The sequence below is a fragment of the Carassius auratus genome, unplaced genomic scaffold (genome assembly GCF_003368295.1).
Source record: "Carassius auratus strain Wakin unplaced genomic scaffold, ASM336829v1 scaf_tig00049942, whole genome shotgun sequence".
Classification (NCBI taxonomy): Eukaryota; Metazoa; Chordata; class Actinopteri; order Cypriniformes; family Cyprinidae; genus Carassius; species Carassius auratus.
The window spans coordinates 1-13,552 of record NW_020527132.1 but is presented as its reverse complement, the minus strand read 5'-3'; the positions used below and the strand labels follow the sequence as shown (position 1 = coordinate 13,552).

Sequence of the window (13,552 nt, the reverse complement as noted above, 5' to 3'; positions counted from 1 at the left end):
CGCGCGGCGGCTGAGCCTCAGAGAACACGGTTCATTAAAAGTTCAAATATATAACAAATGGAACCCGCATTGCTGACAATTAAACGCGCGTGTAGAAGGAGCATTTGTGAACTGAAGGGCCTCGTGCAGAACGATCCCAAAAACTGTTCATAATTCATGTTTGATGTATGACAGTATGCAATTCATTTTGTAAAGCAACAATTGAAAGTCTTATGAAATATTGCGGTCTTAGTGCACTCATAATCTCAAACAGCTAGTCTTCAAACCCATCCTTAATCTGATTCTGATGTTATGAACGAACAGCTCTGCTCTGTTGACTCGAGTTAGGGTTAGGGTTATGTTATGTCAACCCAGACTATTATAGACAGGAAATAGTCAAAATATTCTTTCTACTTTGAACAGAGTTCTAAAACATCTGTAGTTATTTTCCAATACTACAAAATGTCTAAAGATTTGTCTCAAGTGAATTGATTTCTGTGTTTAGCACTCAAAACAAAGAAAATAAAAGTGTTAGGGTAACCCTGCGCAGGTTAGTCTCTCTGCTGCAGGATGTGAATGCAGGAAGCAGAAGCACAGAAGAGCTGACGAGGGATGAGTGGAAGTGAACAGAACAGTCTTTTGTCCTGGAAAACAGAATATGTGTTGGCTTCCATTATTGATGATGCAGCAGTGATACTAAAACATTTACATCTGTATTTCATAAATAAATATTGCAGCACTATTCTCCTTTTTCATCCAAACATCTCCCAGACAACAGTTTTTGTCATCAAGCACACAATAATATTGCATGCACCAAATGATCATTTCCTATCTACACAATGGTTTCATTTTGGGACTGTTCCTCAAACAAAGCATCATATGACTTCAGAAGATTTGGAATATATTAACATCAACACGGTGGTGTTTAATTGTTTTGTTTTTTGTTTATTTTATTTATTTATATTTTGACATTTGTCCCCATTTGTACAAATGGGGGCAATCATTGGATTGGATTTTATAGTTTCTCCATAACCAATACACCGAATGACTATTTAAACCAAACCATCGGATCCAATCTAAAGGCAGCATCTAACCTCAGTGTGAACAGCTTCGCTAGAGGGCGCTCTACACAAGTCTCAGCTATTAAACAGTGAAAATATTTTGTTTCATATCCAGAATTTTTATACATTTAAAATAGGGTTATGAATTGACAAGGATGGGTGTAATGAAAATACTCATATTGATGACATGATGTGTGTAGTTTGAACAACAGCTGATAAATGTTTTGGACTGATCTTGAAAATAAAGTTTTGCAATTCTGTAGAACTCATAAAAATATATATTTCAATGGCCATGTGAGAGAAATGAAGAAAATTGTGTATATATGTATAATGTATATGTATATGTAGAATTATTGATACATCTGAGAAGTTCCACAATCCATAAAATGAAATGTTCCTGTTATCAATCCAGTTACAGATTATTTAAACAAATGATTACTTGTGTGTGTGTGTGTGTGTGTATGTGTAAATGTAATATAATGTCATTATAAAGTATTAATATTTATAGATATTATGGTAACACAATAATGTGTCATTTGTTAATATTGTTTAATGTATTGACTAACATGAATAAACAATACTTGTTAAGTTAGTGTATATATATATATATATATATATATATATATATATATATATATATATATATATATATATATATATATATGTATATATATAATTGTTAGTCTTTATTAGTCTTTGTTAATGTTGGTTGATAAAAATGCAGTTGTTCATTGGTTGTTTATGTTAGTTCACAGTGTATTAACTAATGTTAACAAGCACAATGTTTGATTTTAATAATGCATTAGTAAATGTTAAAATGAACAATAAATGCTGTAGAAGTATTGTTCATGTTTAGTTCATGTTAACTAATACAATTAATTACTGTTAACTAATGAACCTTATTGTAAAGTGTTACCTATATTATTTTGTTACATTATACTGATACAGTGTAACAGATACATCACGTCACACACTTCCCACTGACAAACAAACGTCCAGTCTCGCGATAGCGATACAGAGCGGAAACGGAAGTTAGCCTTTGTTAAAGATGGCAACCCCCTATGTGACAGATGAATCCGGTAAAGCCTTTCACACACAAACACACATTTCTGCGTAGATAGTCTTATAGTCGTCATGAATGTTAGTGATGATGCATGGTGTCGTGTGCGCGAGCCTGAAGAAACACAGCGAGACTCGAACCGATCGCGACACACATGGAGCATCCGAACCTTCTTGTTTTTTTCCTTTTGTATGTTTGTGTTTCATTTACTCGAGCTCCTTTAATCCTACTGAGATAGAAACGCTGCAGCGGTGGAGCAGTTTAGTTTTGCGTCAAAAACTATCAATTTCAGGCGACATTGTTGCCCTGATTCCACAGACAGTATCTGATCTGGGCGATGACGTCACTGAGTCATCACTGAACCGACTGTAGCTGTTTGTTATTGTCTTCATCATCAGCACGTTTGTCCTGTTAGACACAATCTGTGTTGTATAAAGCTGATTAGACTTGATGCGCAAAGCCTAATAATAGAAATGCAGATAATAGCGTCAAAACATGATGGTGGTGATTAGGATTGAGTGGTTAACAGCAATAGAAATAATTACGTTGAGGGAAGGCAATATTAGTATAATAAAAATAAATAAATATTATAATTCAGTAAAAGTGTCAGTGTGTCGCAACAGTCACAATCAAAGAGACTTGTGCCATAAACAGATAATGTGTCCAGTGTCAGCTGCACTGTCAGTAAAGCATGCGTGTGCGTTTCAGGTAAATATATCGCCGCCACGCAGCGTCCGGACGGCACGTGGAGGAAACCGCGGCGCGTGAAGGACGGATACGTCCCGCAGGAGGAGGTCCCGGTGTAAGCGCTCGGCTCACCGTTCACTGAACAGCAGTGATGAGACGCTTGTGTGTGCCAGTCAGCTAATGCCTTTCTCTCCTCTCTGCAGCTATGAGAACAAGTACGTCAAGTTCTTCAAGAGCAAACCCGAGCTGCCGCCCGGCATGAACCCTGAGGACGCGGCTCAGACCCGACAGCAGCAGGCTGTGAGCGGAGCCCAGAAACAGAGCGACGCCGCCGGACTCTCCAAAACCGCCAAGCGCAACATGAAGCGCAAAGAAAAGCGCAAACAGCACAGCCAGACTCCACAGGAAGCCTCGGAGGACGTGAAGGGCCTGAGTAAGGAGCTGGACGCGATGAAAGTCACAGAGGAGCAGAAGAGAGTGACGGCCGAGCCTGAAGCTGCGGATCCGACGGCGGCCGCAGAGAAAGCCAAGAAGATAAAGAACCTGCGGAAGAAGCTGCGACAGGTGGAGGAGCTCCAGCAGAAGGTGGATTCGGGAGAGCTGGAGACCCCCAGCAAGGAGCAGCTGGACAAACTGGGACGGGGCAAGGCCTTACGGGATGAGCTGAGGCTGCTGGAAGGACATTTGTGAGGCCAGCTGTCAGTCAGACGTGTCCGTTTCCATTGACAGTCGTGTCAGGGTGTGTTTGTATTTCAGTCAAAGCTGTAACCACTTCATTCTTGTGTTTTATACATCATGAAGACACACGTGGTGGCATCTTGTGCTCTGGACTCTTGATGCGGGTCGTCCAGAACCTGCACGAGCGCAGATGATTCCACTCTCTGTAATCATGTCATCCAGACGGAGCGCCCTGCGACTCTCTGTGATAGATTAGAGACTGATGGACTACAGATCCATGCTGTCATCATTTTTTTTACCACTGTAGTAATAATGGCATGAAATAGTAATGTGTAGAATTGTGTTATATTAAACATAGAATAACAGTCTTCCTGTTTCATGTCCCTGTCTGATCCACAGTGTAGAAAACAGCTAAACTGGTGTTTTACTGGTAGGGCTGTGTGAGTCATATCATATATTATAATATAGTAAGTGTAGAGTAACTGATGTTAAGTGATGTGGAAGCTGAAATGATCCGTCATGTCGTGAACAACAGGCCTTGCTCGTGCACACTTTCACTGTGTGATAGAGACTAGTAGAATGCAGCTAGAACCACCTGAAATTCAACAAGGCCTCCGTGTGAGTCTTATATTTCTATATGATAAGTTCAACATCACATGAGCAAACATGCCATTTCAATGTGTTAGTCAATATTGTCTGGTTTTGCTCTATTTTGCCAACAAAAATCATTCCAAGCAAAAGTTTTGCAACAGACTGGTGTTTCATCACTGAGTGGATTCGCTTTTTTAAACAAATCAATGATGAAGCGATCCATTCATAAAGACACTCACTTGCCTTGTTCCTGAATAAATTAACTGTTTCAGATCGATTAAATCAAGTTGTCATTTAGAACTTTTGGTAATTTCAATATTATTTTAGGAGCATAAATCTGTTGTAATTGCATTTTAAATGCTGCTTCTGTGCATCTTCTTCAGTGCTAAAAGTGATTTTACTAACATTGGCTTCATTCGACGGGTAACAGCCTGGAGCGTCGTCTTATTGTAACTGAACTTATTGATTAAATGTTAGAATGTGAGATAAAAGATGAAGCATATATCTAATAAGGTTAGAAATCATTGTCATTGTGAAGGTAAAAATGGAGATCAATTTAAAATAAATTAATTCATCCCTTAATGGAAAAGTTCATTTCTGAGGGTGTTTGAGCCATTAAGAAATTAAACGAAAGGTCACAGTCGGGGTCAAATCCAGTTGAATGCATTTATCATTAAAGACTGGCATGTTCTAGTGCAAGGACAAGCAGCGGTCAGGCCATCACACCGGACCGGAGCAGAAGTATCGCATCAGAATCAAATGAAGGAAACGCTGAATTTTAAGTAAAAATGCCTTAATTCGCAAAACAGCATTTACACTTGCTTGGGTTGTTTTTTGATGAATAATGGGTTAATGAAAGTGAAAGTGACATACAGACAAGTATGGTGACCCATACTCAGAATTCATGCTCTGCATTTAACCCATCCAGAGTGCACACACACACAGCAGTGAACACACACACACACACACCTTGAGCAGTGAACACACACAAACACACACACACACAGCAGTGAACACACACACACACACACCTTGAGCAGTGAACACACACAAACACACACACACACAGCAGTGAACACACGCACCCACACACACACACCATGAACACACACACACCCGGAGCGGTGGGCTTCATATATGCTGCGGTGCCGGGGATACTTCAGTCGTGTTATTGCCGACCCGAGACTCGAACCCACAACCTTAGGGTTAGGAGTCGAACTCTCACACCACTAGGCCACGATTCCCTAATGCGAATAACGGGAGATGGAAATGCATTCACTGTGTTTCGTCTGCTATCTCTGAGGTGCAAGTAATATATAAGAAAATGATTATATACAGTAGCTTCTCCTCCTTTTCTTAGTGATGTATTGGGTTAGTTTATCAGGAAGTGACGGGGAGCAAGGAGGTTGTTCTCTTTAACTTGTCGGATGGAAAAGTTTCTTGTTTGGAAATGTTTTGTACGATATTCCAATTTTACGCATAAGTTAAATTTGCAACTTTGGATGGAAACCCAGCTAGTGTCTGCAGGATTACATGATCAATCACAAACAAAGAAAACAGCACTGAATGTGATGAGGTCACTGGTTTTAAAGTGTCTTTCTGCTCCCTCAAACAGAAAGCCATTGGTCAGTCAAACAGATGGTCCCACCCCAAACCCATGTCACTGGTCAGAAGATGAATCAGTTACTCCACTGAAATCATCTACTAATGACTCCGAACACACAACCATCACACCACTAACCAGACCACACTCTTAAACCAATGCACACACACATCTCTGCACTTCTTCTCTTCTAGCAGGATTACTAATCGAGTTGTCTAGAATATAAACCTACCATTGAGCACTACAGGGACTGCTGGATCTTAGACAAATGGATTTGTTCCTATTTTCTAAATCCGTGGATAAAAGCTTCTTCTAAACACATAACTGTAAATATAAACTTGTTTTACAGATATACGGAAATACACTGGAGATTGAGTTTGTTTTTTATCAGCAGAGTGTTTTAAAATAATGAAGGGTTAGGGTTAAAACACATGAATCCTCACACTCTTCTACTCAGAGGCTAATTATAGTGTTAATTATAAACTTCACACTTCCTCTCGCTCAACCCTAACACTCTCAAGAGAATCGGCTTGTTTGTGCTGTCTGACAGACAACAGACTGCTTGAAGCTCAAATCTGTTGAAAAATCTTGAGGGACATTTTTTTCTCTAGGTTAATTTTATTATGGAGACAAAATAAAGTATTTCAGCCTAATAAACGGAGATATCACAGGACTCGCGTGTGTGCTCGTGATCCGATTTTAATCATGAAGCCTCGTTAAATCTGCTGACGTCATCAGACAGGAAGTCATTCATGGGCACTAACAGCTTTTCCAGATGCTGAAGCCCACATTCACCTGACTCCTGCAGTGTGATGTCATTTCCTGCTGTAAGTTCAGGCCTCACATCACACAGCACATGTGATGCACTGCTCGTGGACACACACACTTGTTTGTTTGCTCTGCACAGCATGCCTTCACATAGTTCTGAAGACCACAATGATCTGGACCAAACCTCCAAACTAAACTCCAGGCACACACACCCAGACGAGTCACAAACAGATCTAGAGCCGACTGAACGGAGACGTGATCCCCGCTGCTGCAGTGTTCCTGTGACCTCGAGCTCCAGAGATGCGGGTCCTGGTCCTGATGATGCTGACGTCTGTGTGTGCCGCTCTGGATCCTGCGGCGCTGAAGGAGGCCACGGTAAGGAGAACTCATCAGTGAGTTTCTGTTCAGCCGTTTCTGTTCGTCGACACTCATCTTCACTGATTATTATAAAGTGTGGTGCTGTAGAAGTTGGTTTTTATGTCTGTCTGCATCTCTCAGGTCTATCTGAAGAGATACGGTTACTTACCTTCATCATCTAATGCTGATCATCAGAGAATTCAAACAGAACAAATGAATGAGGCCCTACGGTATCACACACACACACACACACACTCCATAGGCATAATGGTTTTTCTACTGTACAAACTGTATTTTCTATCCTCTTTCTCTAACCCTACACTTAACCTTAGCTCACATTTCTAGATTCACAAATCTCTTCATTCTGTGTGATTTAGAAGATAGATTTTACTGTAATCACTATACTTGTGGGGACATTTGGTCCTCATAATTTGTAACACAAACACAGTCAATGGGGTAAGCTGTGCCCTTTTACTTACGTTGTCCATAAGAAAAGAAGAAATGAGGTAAAACTCAACCTCTAAATCTGTTTCAGGACATCTGCAGTGTCTGTAACCCCACTCTCCCCATCTGGTCTGTGATCTCTGATCTCTGATGCGTGTTTTCAGGATCTTCCAGCAGGTGACGGGTCTGCGTGTGACGGGCCGTCCAGACAGCAGCACACTGGCCATGATGAGAGCCGCCCGCTGTGGTCTGAGTGACCCCTTCAGCCACACGCTCAAATACCGCACCCTGGGTGAGTCACGTGAGCACAGGTCAGTCTGTGCTGATTAACTGCACCTTGTGATTTAATATGAAGCACTCTATCAAAGATCAAGCATAGCATCAGTCCACTCTTTTGACCATTTCAGTTCAGCAGGCCTTGATTTATCTCATTGCATTTATTTAAGAATATATATTCTGAAATCTTATCATACAAGGCTTGATCTGTTCCAGAACAGAACTTTACTGTTAAAGGGGTGCTTTATGGTTTTTTTTTGCTAGGCTTGATTGTGTTTATAGGGTGCAGTCTAATCTGTTCATGCTTGTTTTTTTTTTGTTTTTTTTAAACATTATTTTTCACATCATTTACCTTTATTCCACACCTATCTGTCCCTCCTCAGACAAACGCCTCAATTATTTCCTGTTTTTATGAAGCCCCTCCCTCAGAAATACACAATGGGCTGAGACTGGTCAGCTGGCTCTGTGTGATGTGATTGGCTAAACTGTATTGTTGTGTATTATAAACAATGAACTTAATCTTAATGGTATGTTTGTTTGTTGTTGTCTCATACTTTTAGATACGCTGTTGTTTGTAAATGCTACTGCTTCTGTTAACTTTTAATATACAGTTTTATTGATTAAAGCTTTAATGCAGCACAGCAACCATACTTGCGTCCATTTATAACACTTCTCATTGCTTTGTGAAAATAAGTGTAAAAAGGAACAGTTTGTTGGAGCTGATCTAACGATCTGAATTAGAGAGAGAGAGTGTGAATGAGAGAGAGAGGGAGAGGGGGGGAGAGGGGGAGAGGGGGACAGGGAGAGAGAGGGGGAGTGAATGAGAGAGAGAGAGAGGGAGAGAGGGACAGAGGGGGGGGAGGGGGGGAGTGAATGAGAGCAGGATGACTGGAGGAACAGGATTGAGAACCGCTGCTTTAGAGCATTGATTTTGAATCTTGTGAATCCATTAGAATCGTTGGAAGACAGAATTGCGATTCATATATGCAGATTTTTACATGCACTCCTAGTTTTCTCTTCCTCTTCTTTTAAGCAGCACAACATGGCCTCGCCCCTTAGTTGCGTGTTCCCAGGGGCGGGGTTTATCTGGGTTTGTGACATAAAGACCCGTGAAGTAACTTCTTGTAGTCCTTACCAGCCATTTCTGTAGGCATTAATCTGCCAGAATCTATCAGCGCTGCAACTTTTTAGATATTGCTTATGCTCAAACAGCAACATTACAAACTAACATTAAAAAAGTTAAATCGGAATCAACTGCCCATTTAATCCTAACTGTCAGTCTGGCCGAATGCATGCTGCAGGTCAGTGGAGTAAGAAGAGACTGACGTACCGCATTTATAATCATCCGCTGTCTCTGGGTTTGTCTGGGACACGAGCGGCGGTTCGTGCGGCCTTCGGTTACTGGAGCGCTGTCAGCCCTCTTCACTTCCAGGAGGTCAGCAGAGGTCACGCCGACATCAAACTGTCCTTCCACAGGAGAAACCAGGGCTGCCCTGTCGCGTTCGACGGACCTGGTGGGAACACCCTTCCCTTTTTACTAAACATATTATTTCCAACAAACATCAGAGCTGAGTGTTTGAAATGACTCCTCTAGGCATTTATATGTAATTTAGCTTTTGAAATATATCTCATATTTTGAGTATGAAAGCCTATTTCAGCCACTGAATATCAAAAAGGTAATTGTAACTTTTTTGAGAGTTTATATTTCCTAAGTCTGACTTTTTTTCTGAGAATTGCTAGTTTATATCATGCAATTCTAAGACAAAAATCAGAATATTGAGAAAAATAAGTCAGAATTGTAATATATATTGTCACAAGTACCTTTTTAAAGTTTTTATTCAGTGGCAGAAGCGGGCTTGAGCAATATGTGCTCTAAGCATCTGGAAATGTAATGTCAAAATTTCTGTGGTGGCAAAACTTTTGCTCAACCTGTGCTCAAGCGTATCTGTGGTTTGAAAGCTCACTTTCAGTCACTGAACTGGATTCATGTAAGTCTTACAAAGGGCAGTTTAAGACTTTTAAAGATTGCTTAAAAATAACAGTTAAAGAAAATTTAAGGATAAATTAAAAGGAACAAAGGAATACAACTTCCTTCCAACATATCTACATTACTTTATAATTAATTTTACACTCACAAAAAAAATGGCATAACAAGAATATAGACTTTTAAAGACCTTTTAAGACCTGCAGAAACCCTGCTGAATCTGTTTTCTGGTCCAGGGCAAGTTTTGGGGCACGCTGAAGGCCCAGAGTCCGGCACGGTTCACTTCGATGCAGATGAGGTGTGGACGGAGGGGCGGAGTTCTGGAGCAAACCTGCGCATCGTAGCCGCCCATGAGATAGGCCACGCCCTCGGATTAGGCCACTCCCAGTACCACAGTGCGCTCATGGGCCCTGTGTACACAGGATACCGCCACAACTTCAGACTGCACCAGGACGACATCCGCGGCATACTAACTCTGTACGGTAAGAACATGCAGATGTGTTTCCATCCAGTGTTCTATCCATTGACTGAGGTTTAACTGCAGAACAAAGCTGACATCAGCTTTCTCAGGAAAACCTGTGGAAAAACCATCCATCGCTCCGAGAAAGCCAGATCAACTGCCGGACCCTTGCGTCGGGAGACTGGACGCCATGATGCTGGGTAACAGTACAGCTGATCTCTGATCAGTCCAACACTTGATATGGTCATCAGCCTCATGTCCTTGTGCTTTATCTTCTCAGGGCCTCTTCACAAGACACTTGCTTTCAGAGGTCATTACGTGTGGACGTTCTCAGATTCAGGTTATAACAGTCCCCTTCACATTAATGCCTTGTGGAAAGAACTGCCCAGCCACATCAATGCAGCCGTTCACTCGCAAAGAACCAACAAATCCTATTTTCTTAAAGGTGAACTGAATCTTACATTTACATTTAATCTTTTATCAGACGCTTTTATCCAAAGCGACTTACAAATGAGAACAATAGAAGCAGTCAGGTCAACAAGAGAACAACAACAGTATACAAGTGCCATGACAAGTCTCAGTTAGTCTAGTATAGAATGCATAGCCAGGTTTTTTTTTTTTTTTTAATAAATGAAAAGACAATAAAAGGAAAAGTGCTAGTGTTAGTTGGTTAAGTGCAGGCGAAAAAGATGAGTCTTTAGATGTTTCTTGAAAATTAGTAAAGACTTGAGATTGGGAGGTCATTCCACCAGCTGGACACAGTCCAGGAAAAGGACCGTGAGAGTGATTTTGAACTTCTTTGAGATGGCACCACAAGGCGTCGTTCACTTGCAGAGCGCAAACTTCTGGAGGGCACATAAGATTTAACCAGTGAGTTTAGGTAAGTTGGTGCCGTGCCAGTGGTCATCTTGTAGGCAAGCATCAGTACCTTGAATTTGATGTGAGCAGCTACTGGTAGCCAGTGTAACCTGATGAGGAGAGGAGTAACATGAGCTTTTTTTGGCTCATTGAAGACAGCCCTCGCTGCTACATTCTGGATCATTTGCAGAGGCTTGACAGTACATGCAGGAAGAGCCAGGAGAGCATTACAGTAGTCAAGTCTGGAGAGAACAAGAGCTTGGACAAGAAGTTGGGTGACTTGCTCTGACAGGAAGGGTCTAATCTTCCTAATGTTGTATAAGGCAAACCTGCAGGAGCGGGCCGTTGTAGTAATGTGGTCTGTGAAGCTTAACTGATGATCCATCACAACTCCTAGGTTTCTGTCTGTCCTCGAAGGAGTAATGGTTGATGAACCCAGCTGTATAGAGAAGTTGTGATGAAGCAATGGGTTAGCTGGAATCACCAGGAGTTCAGTCTTTGTAAGGTTAAGCTGAAGGTGATGGTCATTCATCCAGCTAGAAATGTCACTCAGACAGGCTGAAATGCGAGCAGCTACCGTCGGGTCATCTGGCTGGAATGAGAAGTAGAGTTGGGTGTCATCAGCGTAGCAGTGATAAGAAAAGCCATGCTTCTGAATGACAGATCCTAAAGATGTCATGTAGATGGAGAAGAGAAGTGGTCCAAGTACTGAGCCTTGAGGAACCCCAGTAGCAAGGCGGTGTGACTTTGAAACATCACCCCTCCAAGACAAACTGAAGGATCTGTCAGAGAGGTAGGACTTAACCCACAGGAGAGCAGTTCCAGAGATGCCCATCTTTCTGAAGGTGGACAGGAAAATCTGGTGATTAACAGTGTCAAAAGCAGCAGACAGGTCCAGTTAGATGAGTACTGAGGATTTTGAAGCTGCTCTTGCTAGTCGCAGGGCTTCAGTAACCGAGAGCAGAGCAGTCTCAGTTGAGTGGCCACTTTTGAAGCCAGATTGGTTGCTGTCCAGGAGGTTGTTCCGTACAAGGAACATAGAAAGCTGGTTGAACACAGCTCGCTCAAGTGTCTTTGCAATGAATGGAAGAAGGGATACCGGTCTGTAGTTTTCAAGAAGCGCTGGATTTAGAGATGGTTTCTTGAGCAGTGGGCTTACCCGTGCCTGCTTGAATAGTGAGGGAAATGTTCCAGAGTGAAGAGAGGAGTTGATAATGTGAGTAAGCGAAGGTATGACTGAAGAAGAGATCGCTTGAAGGAGGTGAGTGGGGATCGGATCAAGTGGACAAGTAGAAGGATGATTGGACAGAATTTTGGAGACTTTTTGTTGTGGTAGTAGGATGTTTTATCCGTGAAGACATTTGCAGAGAAGGAAGAGAGGAGAGATTGATACTGTGATGAGTGGGGCGGGGCTGAGAGATGTGGGAACGAGCGAGGCCGGTAGAGTGATTGGGAAATACGCGACACCTGCGCCCCACCGCCGGTCTCGAGTCCCACAGAGGAGATTGAAGGATATAAAACTGGAGCGACGATAGTGAAGGAGGAGAGAGGACCAGGCCTGGGTCTTAGTTGTGTTTTGCTTTTTATTTGCGTGCACCAGTCGTCCGTGAGGGGCTGGTGCGCTGTTTTGTGTTTATTTTGAATTAAAGTCTTTGTTTGATTGTCCGCCGGTTCCCGCCTCCTCCTTCCTGATGAATATGGAGATTTTATTGTTACAGATACACACTGAGGTCAGTAGAGTTTTTTGATTTCTGCCATTTCCTCTCTGCAGCTCTGAGTTTAGAGCGATGTTCACGGAGAACCTCGGACAGCCAGACGGCAGATGGGGCAGTGCGTGCTGGTCTAGACAACAGTGGGCAAAAGTTGTCCAAGCAAGATGTTAAAGTGGAGCAAAGAGTGTCCGTAGCACTGTTCGTGTCCAGAGCTGAAAACTGAGAGAGTGCAGGAAGCGAGGATGAAACCACAGAAGATATGCGAGATTGAAGAGAGTGAGCCTAGGTTCTGTTGAAAGGTGACCTGCATTGGAGTGTGTGCCGCTTCAGGAGTAAGTGCTAGGTTAGCAGTAATGAGGAAGTGGTTCTGAGGTGTGCAGTGGAGCAACTGAAGAGGTGTCCACAGAGCAACAGCACATGTAGATGAGGTCCAGTTGGTTGCCTGATTTGTGAGTCGCTGTAGTAGACACTAGCTTGAGATCAAATGAGGTGAGCAGAGTTTTGAAGTCAGCAGCCTGGGGTTATCTAGGTGGATGTTGAAGTCACCAAACAGTACCAGAGGAGTACCATCTTCAGGAAAGTTTGATAGCAGCACATCCAACTCCTCCAAGAAGTTTCCAAGTTGACCTGGGGGACGATAAATGACCACAAAGTGGATTTTAACAGGGTGGGTTACAGTAATGGCATGTGATCAAATGAACCAGTACCTGTAGGTGATGGCTGAAGATCAAATTTCCATTCTTTGGATATAAGGAGACCGTACCTCCACCCCTCCCAGTGGTACGAGGAGTGTGGAAACAAGTGAAATTAGTGGAGAGGGCTGCAGGGGTGGCAGTATCTTCAGGTTTGATCCAAGTCTCTGTCAGTGCCATGAGGTTGAGACCGGAATGAGTAGCAATAGAAGAAATGAAGTCTGCTTTGATAACTGCAGACTGGCAGTTCAGAGACCAACTGGAATAGAGAGTGTAGTAGTAGAGGTCAGAGGACATGGCGTAGGTTTGTCAGACAGGCCTTCCTGCGACGTACATAGCGTC

The 13,552-nt window shown here is 42.4% G+C and overlaps 1 protein-coding gene and 1 pseudogene across 2 annotated transcripts; both read left to right on the top strand.

Moving 5' to 3' along the window:
* The first annotated feature begins 2,026 nt into the window (after positions 1-2,026).
* Positions 2,027-3,833, top strand: LOC113089466 (partner of Y14 and mago B-like). 2 transcript variants are annotated; one of them, XM_026256030.1, is made up of 3 exons: positions 2,027-2,119; positions 2,809-2,902; positions 2,991-3,833. In XM_026256030.1, the coding sequence occupies exons 1-3, from the start codon at positions 2,089-2,091 to the stop codon at positions 3,475-3,477; spliced, it is 612 nt and encodes a 203-aa protein (XP_026111815.1). In that variant the 5' UTR covers positions 2,027-2,088; the 3' UTR covers positions 3,478-3,833. The 2 variants fall into 2 exon arrangements, with proteins under 2 accessions (XP_026111815.1, XP_026111814.1); XM_026256029.1 differs by lacking the exon at positions 2,027-2,119 and adding an exon at positions 2,126-2,289.
* A 2,894-nt stretch (positions 3,834-6,727) lies between these two features.
* LOC113089464 (matrix metalloproteinase-19-like) lies at positions 6,728-10,454 on the top strand (annotated as a pseudogene).
* Positions 10,455-13,552: the final 3,098 nt, after the last annotated feature.